The 13,825-nt window shown below is 41.8% G+C and overlaps 1 protein-coding gene across 2 annotated transcripts; it reads left to right on the forward strand.

Moving 5' to 3' along the window:
• Positions 1 to 76: 76 nt before the first annotated feature.
• Positions 77 to 11,801, forward strand: usp42 (ubiquitin specific peptidase 42). 2 transcript variants are annotated; one of them, XM_046378224.1, is made up of 18 exons: positions 77 to 485; positions 3,887 to 4,136; positions 4,793 to 4,999; positions 5,172 to 5,282; positions 5,463 to 5,562; positions 6,563 to 6,630; positions 6,786 to 6,856; positions 6,972 to 7,054; positions 7,181 to 7,292; positions 7,426 to 7,566; positions 7,879 to 7,979; positions 8,113 to 8,263; positions 8,377 to 9,096; positions 9,202 to 9,278; positions 9,401 to 10,516; positions 10,974 to 11,278; positions 11,386 to 11,480; positions 11,598 to 11,801. In XM_046378224.1, exons 2-17 carry the CDS (start codon positions 3,896 to 3,898, stop codon positions 11,445 to 11,447), a joined length of 3,666 nt encoding a protein of 1,221 aa, XP_046234180.1. In that variant the 5' UTR covers positions 77 to 485; positions 3,887 to 3,895; the 3' UTR covers positions 11,448 to 11,480; positions 11,598 to 11,801. The 2 variants fall into 2 exon arrangements, with proteins under 2 accessions (XP_046234180.1, XP_046234181.1); XM_046378225.1 differs by lacking the exon at positions 77 to 485 and adding an exon at positions 509 to 960.
• The last annotated feature ends 2,024 nt before the right edge of the window (positions 11,802 to 13,825 follow it).

Raw genomic sequence — 13,825 nt, forward strand, 5'->3', positions numbered from 1 at the left:
GAACTTACTGAAAAGCTGACATATATGCAGAATTTCCAAGGTATATTATGATTATTGTGCAGCTTCTTGATCCTGAAGAAGAAGAATCTGCCCTGTCAGCAAATTGGAAAGAATATTTAATTATGGACATGAAATACAGTGTAACTGGATTTAGAAATCGGCATTTCAGCATAGATGCAGCGATCTGTGCTGTCCAATAATAATTGTGGAATCACTTGGAGTATAAGTTTCATGTGTATAAAACACACAATGCTGGTTGTACATCATGTACACAAAGGTCAGAGGTGTGTACATGCGACGGATCTTCCCGAAAGCCGTGCTTCTCAGAAAAACTGGCGAATGAGCCAATCAGAGACTTCGTTTCATTGCAGGTACCCGGATGTACCCGTGGGGCAATTAGCTACGTCATTGTTCACCGCCGGACACCCACTGGAAATAAGGAATGGATTTACAACCGCGATTAACGTATTCATAATAGATTCCAGGTGAGTATGTTGTTGCTTTTACAGTGAAGTGGCACTTTAACTGTGCAGCTGTAATATTTTGGTACGCCTGTGCCTCTGAGATTTGGTGTAGTAGCCTTACACCGGTCCTCTGTCATGTCGGAGAGAGCAGCGCAGTGAACACACACAGCCGCCGGTGTCGAGCCCCTCCTCTGTCTAGCTAGGAAGACGTCCCGTTACATGGGCCCACGCTTGTAAATTAAATCTGATTCGAGGTGGAAAAAAGCAGTCTTCAGCATTTAAAATAAATGGTTTCGTTTCTCCCCGCCATGTCAGTCAGCTTCCATCGTGTCGAGCTAGCTAGCAGCGTTAGCATCAATATTGTCGCGCGATTGCAGCCGAACGTAATGTTAGCGTTCGATAGCTGTGTGTTATGTTCGCGGTTTCCATGGTGTCGGTTCCTTCACTCATTGTTCGCTCCTCATCAGTCATTCTGTTCCAGTCTTTGCCTAGAAAGGTGAGTTTTTAATCGGTGCTCCGTCTCCCACAATGGCTAACAGAGGTTTAATTCGTGTTTTATTGAGGTTTAGCGGCGGTGCGTGTTAAAGGCCTAGCAGCCGTCTGTTAGCCAACGTGAGCCACTATGTCGGAGCGGGTGGGAGGGAACAGCTGTTGTTGTAAACGTGCTTCCGACCAGGAAATTTCATCTGCCGGGTTTTTGAGTCAGTAACTTGCGTTTTGGTAACGTAAGTACGGTAAAATCATTGTATATTAGCTCCCAGAAATTGGTCGTGTTGAAAATTGAAGTTAACACCTTACTAATGTTTTCCGCCGACTGCTCTGTAAAGGAAAACTTACCAGGTGCCCTTAAATGGCTAATGTTTGTCATCACTTCAAGTAGAGCTACGATAATTCAGTTTTTAGATACAAGCGGTGGCCAAATGACAAATGTCTTAACTCGTTTCCTGTTATTATCTTGCTCATAGCTTTTTTGATACGTTTGAATAGTGTGCCAATAGTCAGCCAAGACTTTCCTCTGACATCAAGCCACTGTGCTCCCTTGTTTATTCATATTGCATGATGCTAGTTAATGACATGCAGCCAGAATTCCTTCAGACTGCTCCCACTCAGTTTGGTTACTTTGTCTTAGACATAAACAGTAGTTACCTGGATGTAACGCCAGTTCTGTATTTCCGCCATGTAACTGCTATTTCTATTATCAGCATATAACAGGCTTTGATATTGGCTAAAACCTAAGGCCAACAGAACTGATTGTTATAAATAAACATTACAGTCTGCCCTGAACAGGTCAGACTGTAGACAGTAGATGTACACATAGGTCAGATCTATGGATGTTATCCAGTCATGTGGCTGGATTGCACACCAGAAGCTGTCTGACTGTCGGCATGCAAAAAAGTCCTCTGTGCAATGTTGCTGTTCTGGACACGGTGATCCAGATCTGACTGTTTTTCCCACAGCACACCTGCAGTGTGTCACAAATGTGAGTACACCCTTCACATTTTTGTAAATATTTTATTACATCTTTTCATGGGAGAGCACTAAAGAAATGAAACTTTGCTGCAATGTTAAGTAGTCTGTGTACAGCTTGTTTAACAGTGAAAATTTGCTGTCCTAAGTGAAAATGTCCAAATTGGGCCCAATTAGCCATTTTCCCTCCCTGGTGTCATGTGACTCGTTAGTGTTACAAGGTCTCTAGTGTAAATGTGGAGCAGATGGGAAATACATTTGGTCTCATCACTTGCACTCCTCATACTGGTCACTGGAAGTTCAACATGGCACCTCATGGCAAAGAACTCTCTGAGGATCTTAAAAAAAAAGAATTATTGCTCTACATAAAGATGGCCAAGGCTATAAGAAAATTGCCAACACCCTGAAACTGAGCTGCAGCATGGTGGCCAACACCATACAACGGTTTAAGAGTAGAGGTTCCACTCAGAATAGGCCTCGCCGTGGTCAACCAAAGAAGTTGAGTGTACGCGCTGAGCGTTATATCCAGAGGTTGTCCATGGAAAATAGATGTAGGAGTGCTGTCAGCATTGCTGCAGAGGTTGAAATGGTGGGGGGTCTGTCTGGCAATGTTCAGACTATACGTCGCACACTGCATCACATTGGTCTGCATGGCTGGCGTCCCAGAAAGAAGCCTCTTCTAAAGTTGATGCACAAGAAAGCCCGCAAACACTTTGCAGAAGACAAGCAGACTTTAACACATGGATTACCGGAACCATGTCCTGTGGTCAGATGAGACCAAAATCAACTTATTTGGTTCTGATGGTGTCAAGCATGTGTGGCAGCAACCAGGTGAGGAGTACAAAGACAAGTGTCTCTTGCCTACAGTCAAGCATGGTGGTGGGAGTTTCATGGTCTGGGGCTGCATGAGTGCTGCTGGCACTGGGGAGCTACAGTTCATTGAGGAAAACATGAATGCTAACATGTACTGTGAAATACTCAAGCAGAGTATGATCTCTTCTAATCGGAAACTGGGCCACAGGGCAGTATTCCAGCATGATAACGACCCCAAGCACACCTCCAAGACGACCACTGCCTTGCTAAAGAAGCTGAGGGTAAAGGTGATGGACTGGCCGAGCACGTCTCCTGACCTAAACCCTAGAGAGCATCTGTGGGGCGTCCTCAAACGTAAGGTGGAGCAGCGCAAGGTCTCTGACATCTACCAGTTTCATGGTGTCGTCATGGAGGAGTGGAAGAGGGTTCCAGTGGCATCCTGTGCAGCTCTCGTGAGCTCCATGCCCAAGAGGGTTAAGGCAGTGCTGGAAAATAATGGTGGTCACACAAAATATTGACACTTTGGGCTCAGTTTGGACAATTTCACTTACGGGTGTACTCACTTTTGTTGCCAGCGGTTTAGGCATTAATGGCTGTGTATTTTGTTATTTTGAAGAGACAGCAAATTTTCAATGTTATACAAGCTGTACATAGAGTACTTAACATTGTAGTTTCATTTCTTTAGTGCTTTCCCGTGAAAAGATATAATAAAATATTTACAAATATGTGAAGTGTGTACTCACTTTTGTGACATACTGTATGTGCTGCAGCACAGCGGTTGGGAATCACTGCTTTATACATCTGGGATCTGGGATGCAGCTTTTGTTAGCTACAGCCCAAAGCTCCATCTTATGTTACATTAATTATGGCATTTTATCCCTGGTTTTATGTTCACTCCATGTGTTTTTATGTGAGGTGCTTGGTGCATGTAATTTCTTGTATGAAAGGTGCTATAAAAATAAAGTTCATTATCATTAACTATTAGTTGTTGTCTATGGTGACAAGGTCTGTAAGAACAAAGAACAGGTGAAGAATTAGAATTTTTGTTAATTCTAGAATAGTCAAAGAAGATGAAATCAAAACTTTTGACTTAATCTGCATCTTCTGTTGCTCATAACCCCTTGTCTCTGTCCTTCCTTCAGCAATGAACAATGACAATAGTTGACAGATCTTCAGAAAAGTCTGACCACGAGTCAGTCGGGTGTAAGCGATCTCCCTTCACCAGTGGAGACGTGGGGATGGACGGCAGCTGTTCCAGCAGCTGGGCAGTGGGTCCCACCATGACCGGCGACTCTCCGAGGCTGAAGGCTCCAGGAGGCTGCCTGGGCCCGACGCCTGGAGCTGTAGTCTACAACAGTACACCCTCCTCTGTGGACCGCCCCAAGGAGCAAGGTATGCTTTTATCAGCTGTTTTCATGATGCATGTGTCTTGAAAGCTGGGGGGGAAATAATTAAGACATTGGCAGGTTGCACATATTCCATTGGATGCAGACCAGGGCTTAGCCAAGTTACGCTCCCTGCCTCCATTTATCCTTCACAGAGACTCATGGAACACTTCTTTGACCAGTGTTGTCAAACAATACAGTTAGACATGTATTTGGGGCTAACAAGACATACAAAGCTCCACCAGTGAAGCTAAAATCTTTGCTTGTGTTCCTGTATGAAAGTGTGATACAACTGGTTTTGTGGGTGTTGTGTTGCTGCTTCCACTTTACTTTCATTCATTCATTTCGTTACATAACCAAGCCAGTTTTGAACTGGTAGCACGATCAATCACTTGAGCTTGTGACGCAGTTGTTGTTTTGACATAAAGAGCAGCAGCCTGACTGCCTGACTGAAACAAAACAAAAAGCAATTCCTGTCTGTTTTAGGCGTTAGTCACACTGTGTAGTGTGATCGTTATGACTATGGTACTATTGTTCCTTTACTCTTCATCAGTATGTGTTTACATAGACAGTTTAGCATATAAACAGTTAGCTTTTGATGACCCTGATAACACAAATGTATTGAATTTGATTTTAGTAATGATGTTGGCTCTGTGTGTCTAGTGATAAGCAGTGATGACGGCATTGACTTGCCCCAGAAGGTCCTCTTCCCTCCAGAGCGGCTCAACCTAAAGTGGACCCAGGTTCACCGCATTGGTGCAGGTCTGCAGAATATGGGGAACACCTGCTTCCTCAACTCAGCCCTGCAGTGTCTCACCTACACCCCTCCGTTTGCCAACTATATGTTGACACGGGAGCACTCCAAAACTTGTATGTTTGTGTTTCACGTTGCTTCTTTGCACCAACAAAATTCTTGTGTAATTGTACAGTCATTTAATAATAAGCTCATCAATGCCTGTCACCTGGACAGTATCAATGTGCTGCTTTCTTTCCTGATTCATGTCTTGCTCATCAAAGTTTTGTCCATGTGTACCTGCTGCAGGTCACGAGCCGGGGTTCTGTATGATGTGCACCATGCAAAACCACGTTATTCAGGTTTTTGCCAACTCTGGGAATGTCATTAAGCCTATTGGTGTTCTCAATGAGCTCAAAAGTAAGTATCCTGAGACTAAAATGCAATTATTCCTTTTTTACAAAATATTTACCTGAAATGAATGGCAGGAGGCGCTGTGTAGCTGTTTACCTTTTAAATTTTAGAGGGAAAATTTCTGGTGGGTGTTTTGCTGACCAGCTACTTTTATATCTAACTGTTTTTTGTAATTTTTCTACAAAGGAATTGCAAAGCACTTCCGCTATGGAAGCCAGGAGGATGCTCATGAGTTCCTGCGGTACACAGTGGATGCTATGCAAAAGTCCTGCTTACCTGGAGCCAAGTAAGTTCATTCATTTTCATAACCTTACACAGGTTAGGATGACACATACTCATATGCTTCCTTAGAAACGTTGGTTATATTTTTGGCTTTATTAGTTAATTTGTTATTTTATAACAATAAAGGCCATGGACTGGAAAGGGAAATGTTACTATATTCTATTTTTTTGTGTTGTGATGATCCAATAAAAATCTTCTAAATCTCATATAAAAGCCATGTGCAGATATACTGAAGTATTCATGTATTTCTGCTGAAATATATGAAATCATTCTGGAGTCATTGCCAAGTAGGTTATGTGTGCGCACAAAGGCTACATACATGTTTAATGGACACCACTGCAGTTCTCAAGGGACTTTTAAAACCGAATGTTAGGAACCTCAAGTATGAAATAGATTCTTACTCTGTAGTAACAGGTGGCCTCTCAACTAATTACTCTTGCTCTGATTCTTTTCTAACTCCTGCTCTTTGACCTGTAGTATGTTCAGACTTGTCAGCACAAAATTCTGATTTGGATTCTGATGCACTACAGAAAAGTATGGAATTTCCTTTTAGTAATTTCCAGGACTGGATAAGTATGGAAAAAAGAGAAGAGAATATGAAAAAAAAAAAAACTTTACAGACTGTTTTCTAAAATATAAAATTCAGAATTTCTTAGAAAAAAAAGTAAACTCATCATGCAGGCATAGCCAAAGTGTTAACCACTGTGTCATAGGGCACAGGCAAAAACAAGGCAAGAACTATAAGTATAGGAAGTATAGGCAGAACTGCTTAGTTTACTTCCTCTATGAGCAGAGATGTTTGACAGTGAATATTGGCTGTGAGCAAAACCATACAAATAGTCCTTTTTTTTTGTGCGTAGGAACCCTGAGTGATTATGCCAGTATCGCCAGAAAATATTTTTGTTTTGTTTTTTATTTTGTGTTGAATTAATAAGGCAACCAGTCAGTCATGTCATTACATTTTATTGATTGTTTTTATCTTCTCATATTTATATTTGTGACAGGTTGGACAGGCAAACGCAGGCAACAACTTTCATCCATCAAGTTTTTGGCGGGTATCTGAGGTCCAGAGGTAATTTATTAGAGCTGATTTGTTTTCCTTGATTTTTTTTTTGTTTGTTTGTTTTTATTTTTTTATTAGTTTTTTTTTTACTTGAAGTTAAATTTCTGTTTTTTTGTTGAATTACAACTTTGCTAAACTAATAATTTTTTTACTTTTTTTTTCAGTCAAATGTTTAAACTGCAAAGCAGTCTCTGATACATTTGACCCTTTTCTGGATATTCCTCTGGAAATTAAGGTAATTACACATTGCCAATTGTGGAACTCTGCGAATGTCTAACAAATAAACGAATATACAGACACATTTGTGGAAGGATCTTGTACCAATGTTGATTTTTTTCCTCTCCATGCAGACAGCTCCCAGTGTCTCCAAGGCTCTGGAGCAGTTTGTCAAGCCAGAACAGCTGGATGGAGAAAATGCCTACAAATGCACCAAGTAAGTTGTTTATACAGACAAAACCAGTTGAGCCAAGACGTCAAGAAAGATTCAGGGTTTTACTTGTTTGTTTCTTTTATTTATGTCTGTTTACCAGCAACCCGACTGAACATTTGTTTCCCTTAGGTGCAAAAAAATGGTCACAGCCTCGAAGAGATTTACCATCCACCGCAGCGCCAACGTGCTCACCCTCTCACTCAAACGCTTTGCAAACTTTAGTGGAGGCAAAATCACAAAGGTACCATAATATGAGTAGACTTCCAGAACCAGAACCATCATGTATCTAAAGGACAGCACCCTTGATTTAATGCTTTTATTGAAGTAATATTAAACTGCAATTTGATGTTAATTAGCTGTTTTGTGGTCCTCAGGATGTGAAATATCCAGAGTACCTGGACCTGCGGCCCTTCATGTCTCAGTCCCAAGGGGAGCCCCAGGTCTATGGGCTGTATGCTGTGCTGGTCCACTCTGGATTCAGCTGTCACGCTGGACACTACTTCTGCTATATAAAGGTACTGGCACTGCTACTGACCACTGTTCTAATCCGTCAGGACGCTGCTGTTGTTTAGTGCTCATGCATGACTTTGTCTTTCCAACACTCTTATCAATCCCACTAGAACAGTTAAATACAGAGTCCCTGCGACAACTGTTGCCATTAACGACTGATGTCTTAACTGAGGAAATAAAAGAAGTGCATGCAACACACTTCAAAGCCAGTTCAGAAACTGAGAAGAGTACAATTTTGAAATGCAGAACATGAAACAATGATGTCTCTGTTGAGCATGAGAGTTAAAATCTTCCAACTGTTCTGCTGTGTCTCCCAGGCAAGCAATGGGCAGTGGTATCAGATGAACGACTCCTCTGTGTCTGTTAGTGACATCAGGTCTGTTCTCAACCAGCAGGCCTATGTCCTTTTCTACATCAAGTGAGTAATCATTGAAAGCATTTGCTTGGTCTTATTTTGTAGAGAATATCTTTTTTTTTTTTTTTACTGTTACTTTTTTTTTTTTACTTGAAGTCTTAAAGTCTTCAACACTAACGCTTTTTTGTCTCTCTAGGTCAAGTGATGTGAAGAAAACAGGAGAGTACAGCCACATGAGCCCTGGTCAGTCATCTCCACGACCGGTGGTGATACCGCGCATCAACACCACTGTCCACCACAACAACATTGGCTTCATTGGTCCCCAGCTGCCACCCCACATGGCCAAGGTACTGCAGACTTGCTTACATCCAAACACAGACTGGAATGTTATGGTTTCATTTTAAGATATGTTAACCAGTGTCTGACCTGTACACTCACAGAATTTTTGTTTCCTCCTCAGAGCGCTCTTCATGTAAATGGGAATGGATCTCTGAGGGACTATCCCACTAACTCCAAGCCCAGCACCAGCAGCAGTGTTGTGGGAAAACCTAGCCATGGATTGTCCTCTTCCTCTTCGTCCATCTCCCACTCAATGAGCCGGCCCACAATGATCCCAGATCATGACAAACGCCAGAAACTTTCATTCTTCATTGGACAGGGCAAACAGAGCCGCCCTTCTTCCTCCTCCTCCTCCTCCTCCTCTTACAGCCAGCCGTCCTCTGCCAGCAGCAGCTCCTCCTCCTCCTCTTCCTCCTCCACGTCCACCTCCACCTCCTGCTCTTTATCCTCCTCACAGTCTACCTCAGACGTCCACTCAGACATTCGCTTTGTTCCACGTCAGCTGAACCACGTTAACGGCACGTCTTGCAGTAACGGGAATCGCCACACTGGAGGGAATGGAGCGTCATTCTTGGTGCCATATGGACAAGAGTCCTCAGAGGAATCAGACCAGGAGACCTGTGGCACTCTGGATAACGGCTGTTTTGGAAAGTCTCACCTTAATGGAAACAACAGAACAGGGGAGGTCTTTGATAAATCTCCTCAGGCCACCAACGGAGAGTCGGGGGTGCACCATAATGGTACCAGATTAAATGGACCAACCAATGGTGTCCCTAAAGCCAGTCAAAATGGACACCATTATGGACACCACAAAGTGAATGGACACAGCACTCCTGATAAAGTAAATAATATGTGTTGTGTAGTTGACATATTTTCAAAATGATTATGGAATTAATAGTAGTTTTGTGTTTTAAATTAATAATCATGTCTTGTGTTTGTTCCTCAGATCTCTGGCAGTAATCATGGCAGTTCATCCTCCGTGGCTTCTGTTAATGGACTAGACAGTGACCATAGTCAAACAAAGTAAGATAACTATTTGGTTGCATTGACATTTGCATAGTGTCTTCTCTTTTATGCAGTATACCTCAAAGGTAAGGGGTAAAGTAGTATTTATATGCTTGTATATTTTTTGTTTGTTTTTCCAGGAAAGAGGCACAAAATTCTGCCTCACCCCAGGCCAGTTCTTCTCAGAGCATCCATCCTGCTGCCAGTGAAAGCCAGGAAATCTCTGCTCCTGACTCAAGGGCTATAACTGTGTCTGAACCCCTGCCTCAGCATACCACATCCCCGGCTGTTAGCTCTCCTCCTTCAGCTACTGCTTCAAAGACCCCTTCTGTTACATCTAAAGAAACTGCTTCCTCTTCTGCCCATCATGGCAACATCAATGTGGCCTTATGCACCCCGTCAGACTCCCAAAGCACTAATGGGCCTGCAGCTGCACAGAACGTCAGCAGAGGTGGGGATGGAGCAGTGGATCTACCACACACCAGTAGTCTGTCAGCAGGGACTGAAGGACGTACAGATGATAAGGAACAATACCAGTCCAAGCCCAGTTCCAGAAGTAATGAAGGACAATCTTCCAGAGACAGGGAGAGGGACAGAGTGTACTCTGAGTGGACCAGAGACAAAGAGAGACACTACAGGGACAGGAGTCAGGAGCGAGAAAGCGATGGTGATCGTCATCGGTACAGACGAGACTACCGAGATCACTACTCTCATCGCTCATATAGGGATCGTTTGCTTCCTCACGATCGTTCCTACAGGGACTGGGAGTCTGAGCGCCGCCGAGAGCGGACTATCCACCACCCCAGGGAGCGTGACCGTGACAGGTGCTCTCACCATTACCACCACTATCATCACCATCGGTCCAGAGAGGACTGGAGCCGTGAGCGGAGGGGACATGGTTATCCCTACCGTGAGGACTCTCATAGCCGCTGGAGGTGGAAGGAGGACAGTCGAGAATCCCGGGTAATGAAGGACAAGAGCAATGGCAGAGGGAGGGACTATTACCCCTCAAAGGAGGAGAATTCCTCGCCTGCCACAGGGCCAGAAATGGCCACAAAGTCAAAGGGCTCACCCCCTCAGGCCCGTCTCTCCGTGTATGAATTGGATTCAAACAGAGATGATCAAAATCACAAGAGGGCTGCTGATCCTCTGAGCAAGGAGAGGGATGATAGCTCTGAGACCCGTCACTCTAAAAAACACAAAAAGAGCAAGAAGAAAAAGAAATCGAAGGACAAAGACCGACACCGTGAGAGTGGGTCAGTAACGCTATCTTTGCCTCCATTCTGCTTGACACTTCTTGAAGTGCATTTCATTTTGAATTATATTTACCATTTAACATGACCATTCAACGTTCAGTTCTATTCTCCCCATTGTAAACTGAACTGCATAATTTCATTCTCATTGTTTTATTTATATTTAGAATTAATACTTTTTTTTAACTGTGTTTGTAATTTTTCAAACAGTAATACTATGGTTTATGTTTTTCTTTGTTTTACAACATTTAAAAACTCAAAACCCCAAAATATTTTTGGGGTTTTGAGTTTTGAAGGTTTAGTTGAGAAAATAAGGCATTTGAAGATGTCATCTTGGCTCTGACAAGTTCTGATTGGCATTTTTTTGTTTTGTTTTTTTCCACTATTAATCTGTAAATAGTCATGTGTTGTAGAGCAATAAATATGGAATAAACTTAGTGTGTTTTCTGTCCTCCCCTAGAAGTTCAGATGTGGATTCAGAACGAGCCACCGAAACAAAAAAGAAGAAGAAAAAGAGGAGGCAGCAGGACAGCGAGGCCGAGCAGCACAGCCCGGAAGCAACATGGAGCCACAAGAACAGAAGCAGTGAAGAGAGGGAGAGCCGCAAGCGACGATACTATGACATCAAGGACACTAAATGTGACAACAGTTTCTCTCCAGAAAAGCGCCGGTGCATAGACTACGTGAATGGCAGAAGTGAAAATCAACTGCCCTCCAACCACACCACAAACGGTTCAGCTCACCGCCATCTCAACGGGCACACAGGTATTACCGGTTTCTCACAATCAAAGTCATCCTCAAATGTCATTAAAACGCTGAAATAAATCCTGCTGTGGAGCTTGTCATTGTTAAGTGTTGACCCTGTTTTGCAGGAAACGGTTACAGCCAAACCAATGGCGACTCCCACGGTTTCTGCGGTGGCTTGAAACACTGACTCTGAGCGGGCAACCCTTGAACGATCATCATGGTATGCCCCGGCACAGTCAGTGCTAGCAAACAGTCAGAACTCTTATTAGAGATGCAAATGTTCTGGCTCACAGCTCTGCAAGTAGAATATCTGGAGGCCTTTTCTTTCTCGTTTCAGACACATCAACACCATTTTAACAAGACAACATTAACAGCAGAGGAATGACATCAACAACTTTCTGACGTGGTGCTTCTTCATTGGGAATATGTTGTATTTTTACCACAATTGAAGTGTTTTAAATGTTGAGAAATCTTTTTTTAAGGCATTGATTTATTTGCTGTAATTCTCCTAACTATGATTAAAAAACATTCACCTGTTGAACATTTATGATGAGAAATATTAATATATATATATACATACATATATATATATATATATATACTTGTAAGAACACAAACAAAGCCTGGAGCTTAAATTTCTCAACTGCTGCTCAGTGGAACTCAGGACTTGAAAACTTGTTAACATCCATCACAAATATCCACCTGCTTCAAACCAGAATGAAACAAAAGGGAAATGTGTTGCCTAGGAGAAAAAAAAACTGTGAGGCATCATATTGGCTGCAAGTTTAAGATGTCACCATATCTACAGAGCTGCAATGTATTCGATTTTTTTTTTCCCCACTTGGAGCTGACAACCTAACAGAGGGAGATAATCATGAATGAGGCAGATGAGTGCAGTGGTGGGAACAAGGCTTTGCTGACCGATACCTCCACATTAACCCTGGACAGACTTGAGGACATTTCCCAGCTTTCTGTTTGTTTGTTAGTTTGTTTCCATTTTGCTCTGAAGATTCAATCTGTAATTTTTAAACTTTTTCACAGAAGTGGAGGTTTTTCTTCTGGATCATGTCTCTCCCTCCTCTCTCACATTTTTTTCCTTTTTAAACGTTTAAAAAAAACAAACAAAAAAAACATAAAAAAAAACATAAAAATTCTTATTACGGCTGTGGACCATTTGTGTTTGCTTTTTAATGGAAAATACAGTTTGTGTCTTCTAGCATCATAAAAAATACTGTGAATTTAATTTTGAACTGTACTATCAGTTATTTTTATATGTAAAAATCCTGTATCAGGGTTACCGGTAGATGTTTTGTTGTTTTGCTTTGTTTTTAGGAAAAACTCATGTTAATTTTGACCATATTCTCTGGACTAAAGTCAGTAATGGGTATGGTTTGCTTTTGGGTTTTTTTTCCAACTTTAGACAGGTTGAGAGACTGCTGTTATATCTTTAGTTTAGCATGTCAGACTTTATACATTATATAAGGTAAAAGCCTTAAAATACATTTGTTAATGTCAGAAATTGTAATTTGTTCCTGGTCTTTGACTTTGTTTACAAGCTGCGCTGAGATGAATGAAGAATGCTGATTGAGATGACTGATGAGTGACTGGGGGTTTTGAAAAGGTCCTGTCTGCTTTTGTATTATATACTAGGAATAGATTGATTGTATAGGAGCCTGTCATTGAACAAACTTACCACTATAGTTAAATTATGATGTAGATAGACTGAGTGTGGAAACTGATCGAACTCTTCTGTATTCAGGTTTTGTTAAATACTCACTTTTTTTTTTTCTTTCTTTTTTGTTTAGCTATTTGAGTCCACTAGATGGCTCAGCTGACTATTTTATTCACACTGTTTCCGTGTTTGAAATAACCAAAGACCTGGCAAGTTTAGTGAGTCGAGCTTCTTGTCATTGAATTCAGATGCACACAAAAACTTATTTTCTGATCAGCATGTATTTTTTTTTGTTTTTTATTCAACGCTTTCATCAAAGTATTCAGGAGCAGTTTTCCCAACCTCACATCAAGCCATGTTTAAAACTCCAGCTAGTGAAGGATGAGCTGCGAGTTGGCTTGATCTGTTTGGGGAAAACAGTCCTCAGATTCCAGTCAGATTTAACACTGTACTCAAGGGTATTTTGAACTTGCTCATCTCCTATACTCTCTTGACTAACTCAGCATGGTGAGTTTCTCTTTCAAATAACGCTATGTATTATCTTCAGTAATAACACAGTGTGAGGAGGTTTCACTGCTCTGCAAGAGCTGCACAAAGTCCCTCTTCCACTTCTGTAAACTGTTAGATGTTGAACTAAAAGGGTGAACGGGTATCGGCTATGGCCTTTATGATTTACATACTACATAAACACAGCAAACAAAAACAGTATGTACATTATATACTATACATGCATAATGTAAATCGGGGGACTGCCTCTTTTGTTAAGCAAATTAAGACAATAAATACTAAAGAACTTGATCACAGAGGTGGATCTGCAATACATAAAATGACACTATGAAACTGGCCACTTAAAGGGTCATTACACTCAATATATTTTAAGTATTATTCTTCAA

Source organism: Scatophagus argus, chromosome 21, assembly GCF_020382885.2.
Source record: "Scatophagus argus isolate fScaArg1 chromosome 21, fScaArg1.pri, whole genome shotgun sequence".
NCBI lineage: Eukaryota > Metazoa > Chordata > Actinopteri > Scatophagidae > Scatophagus > Scatophagus argus.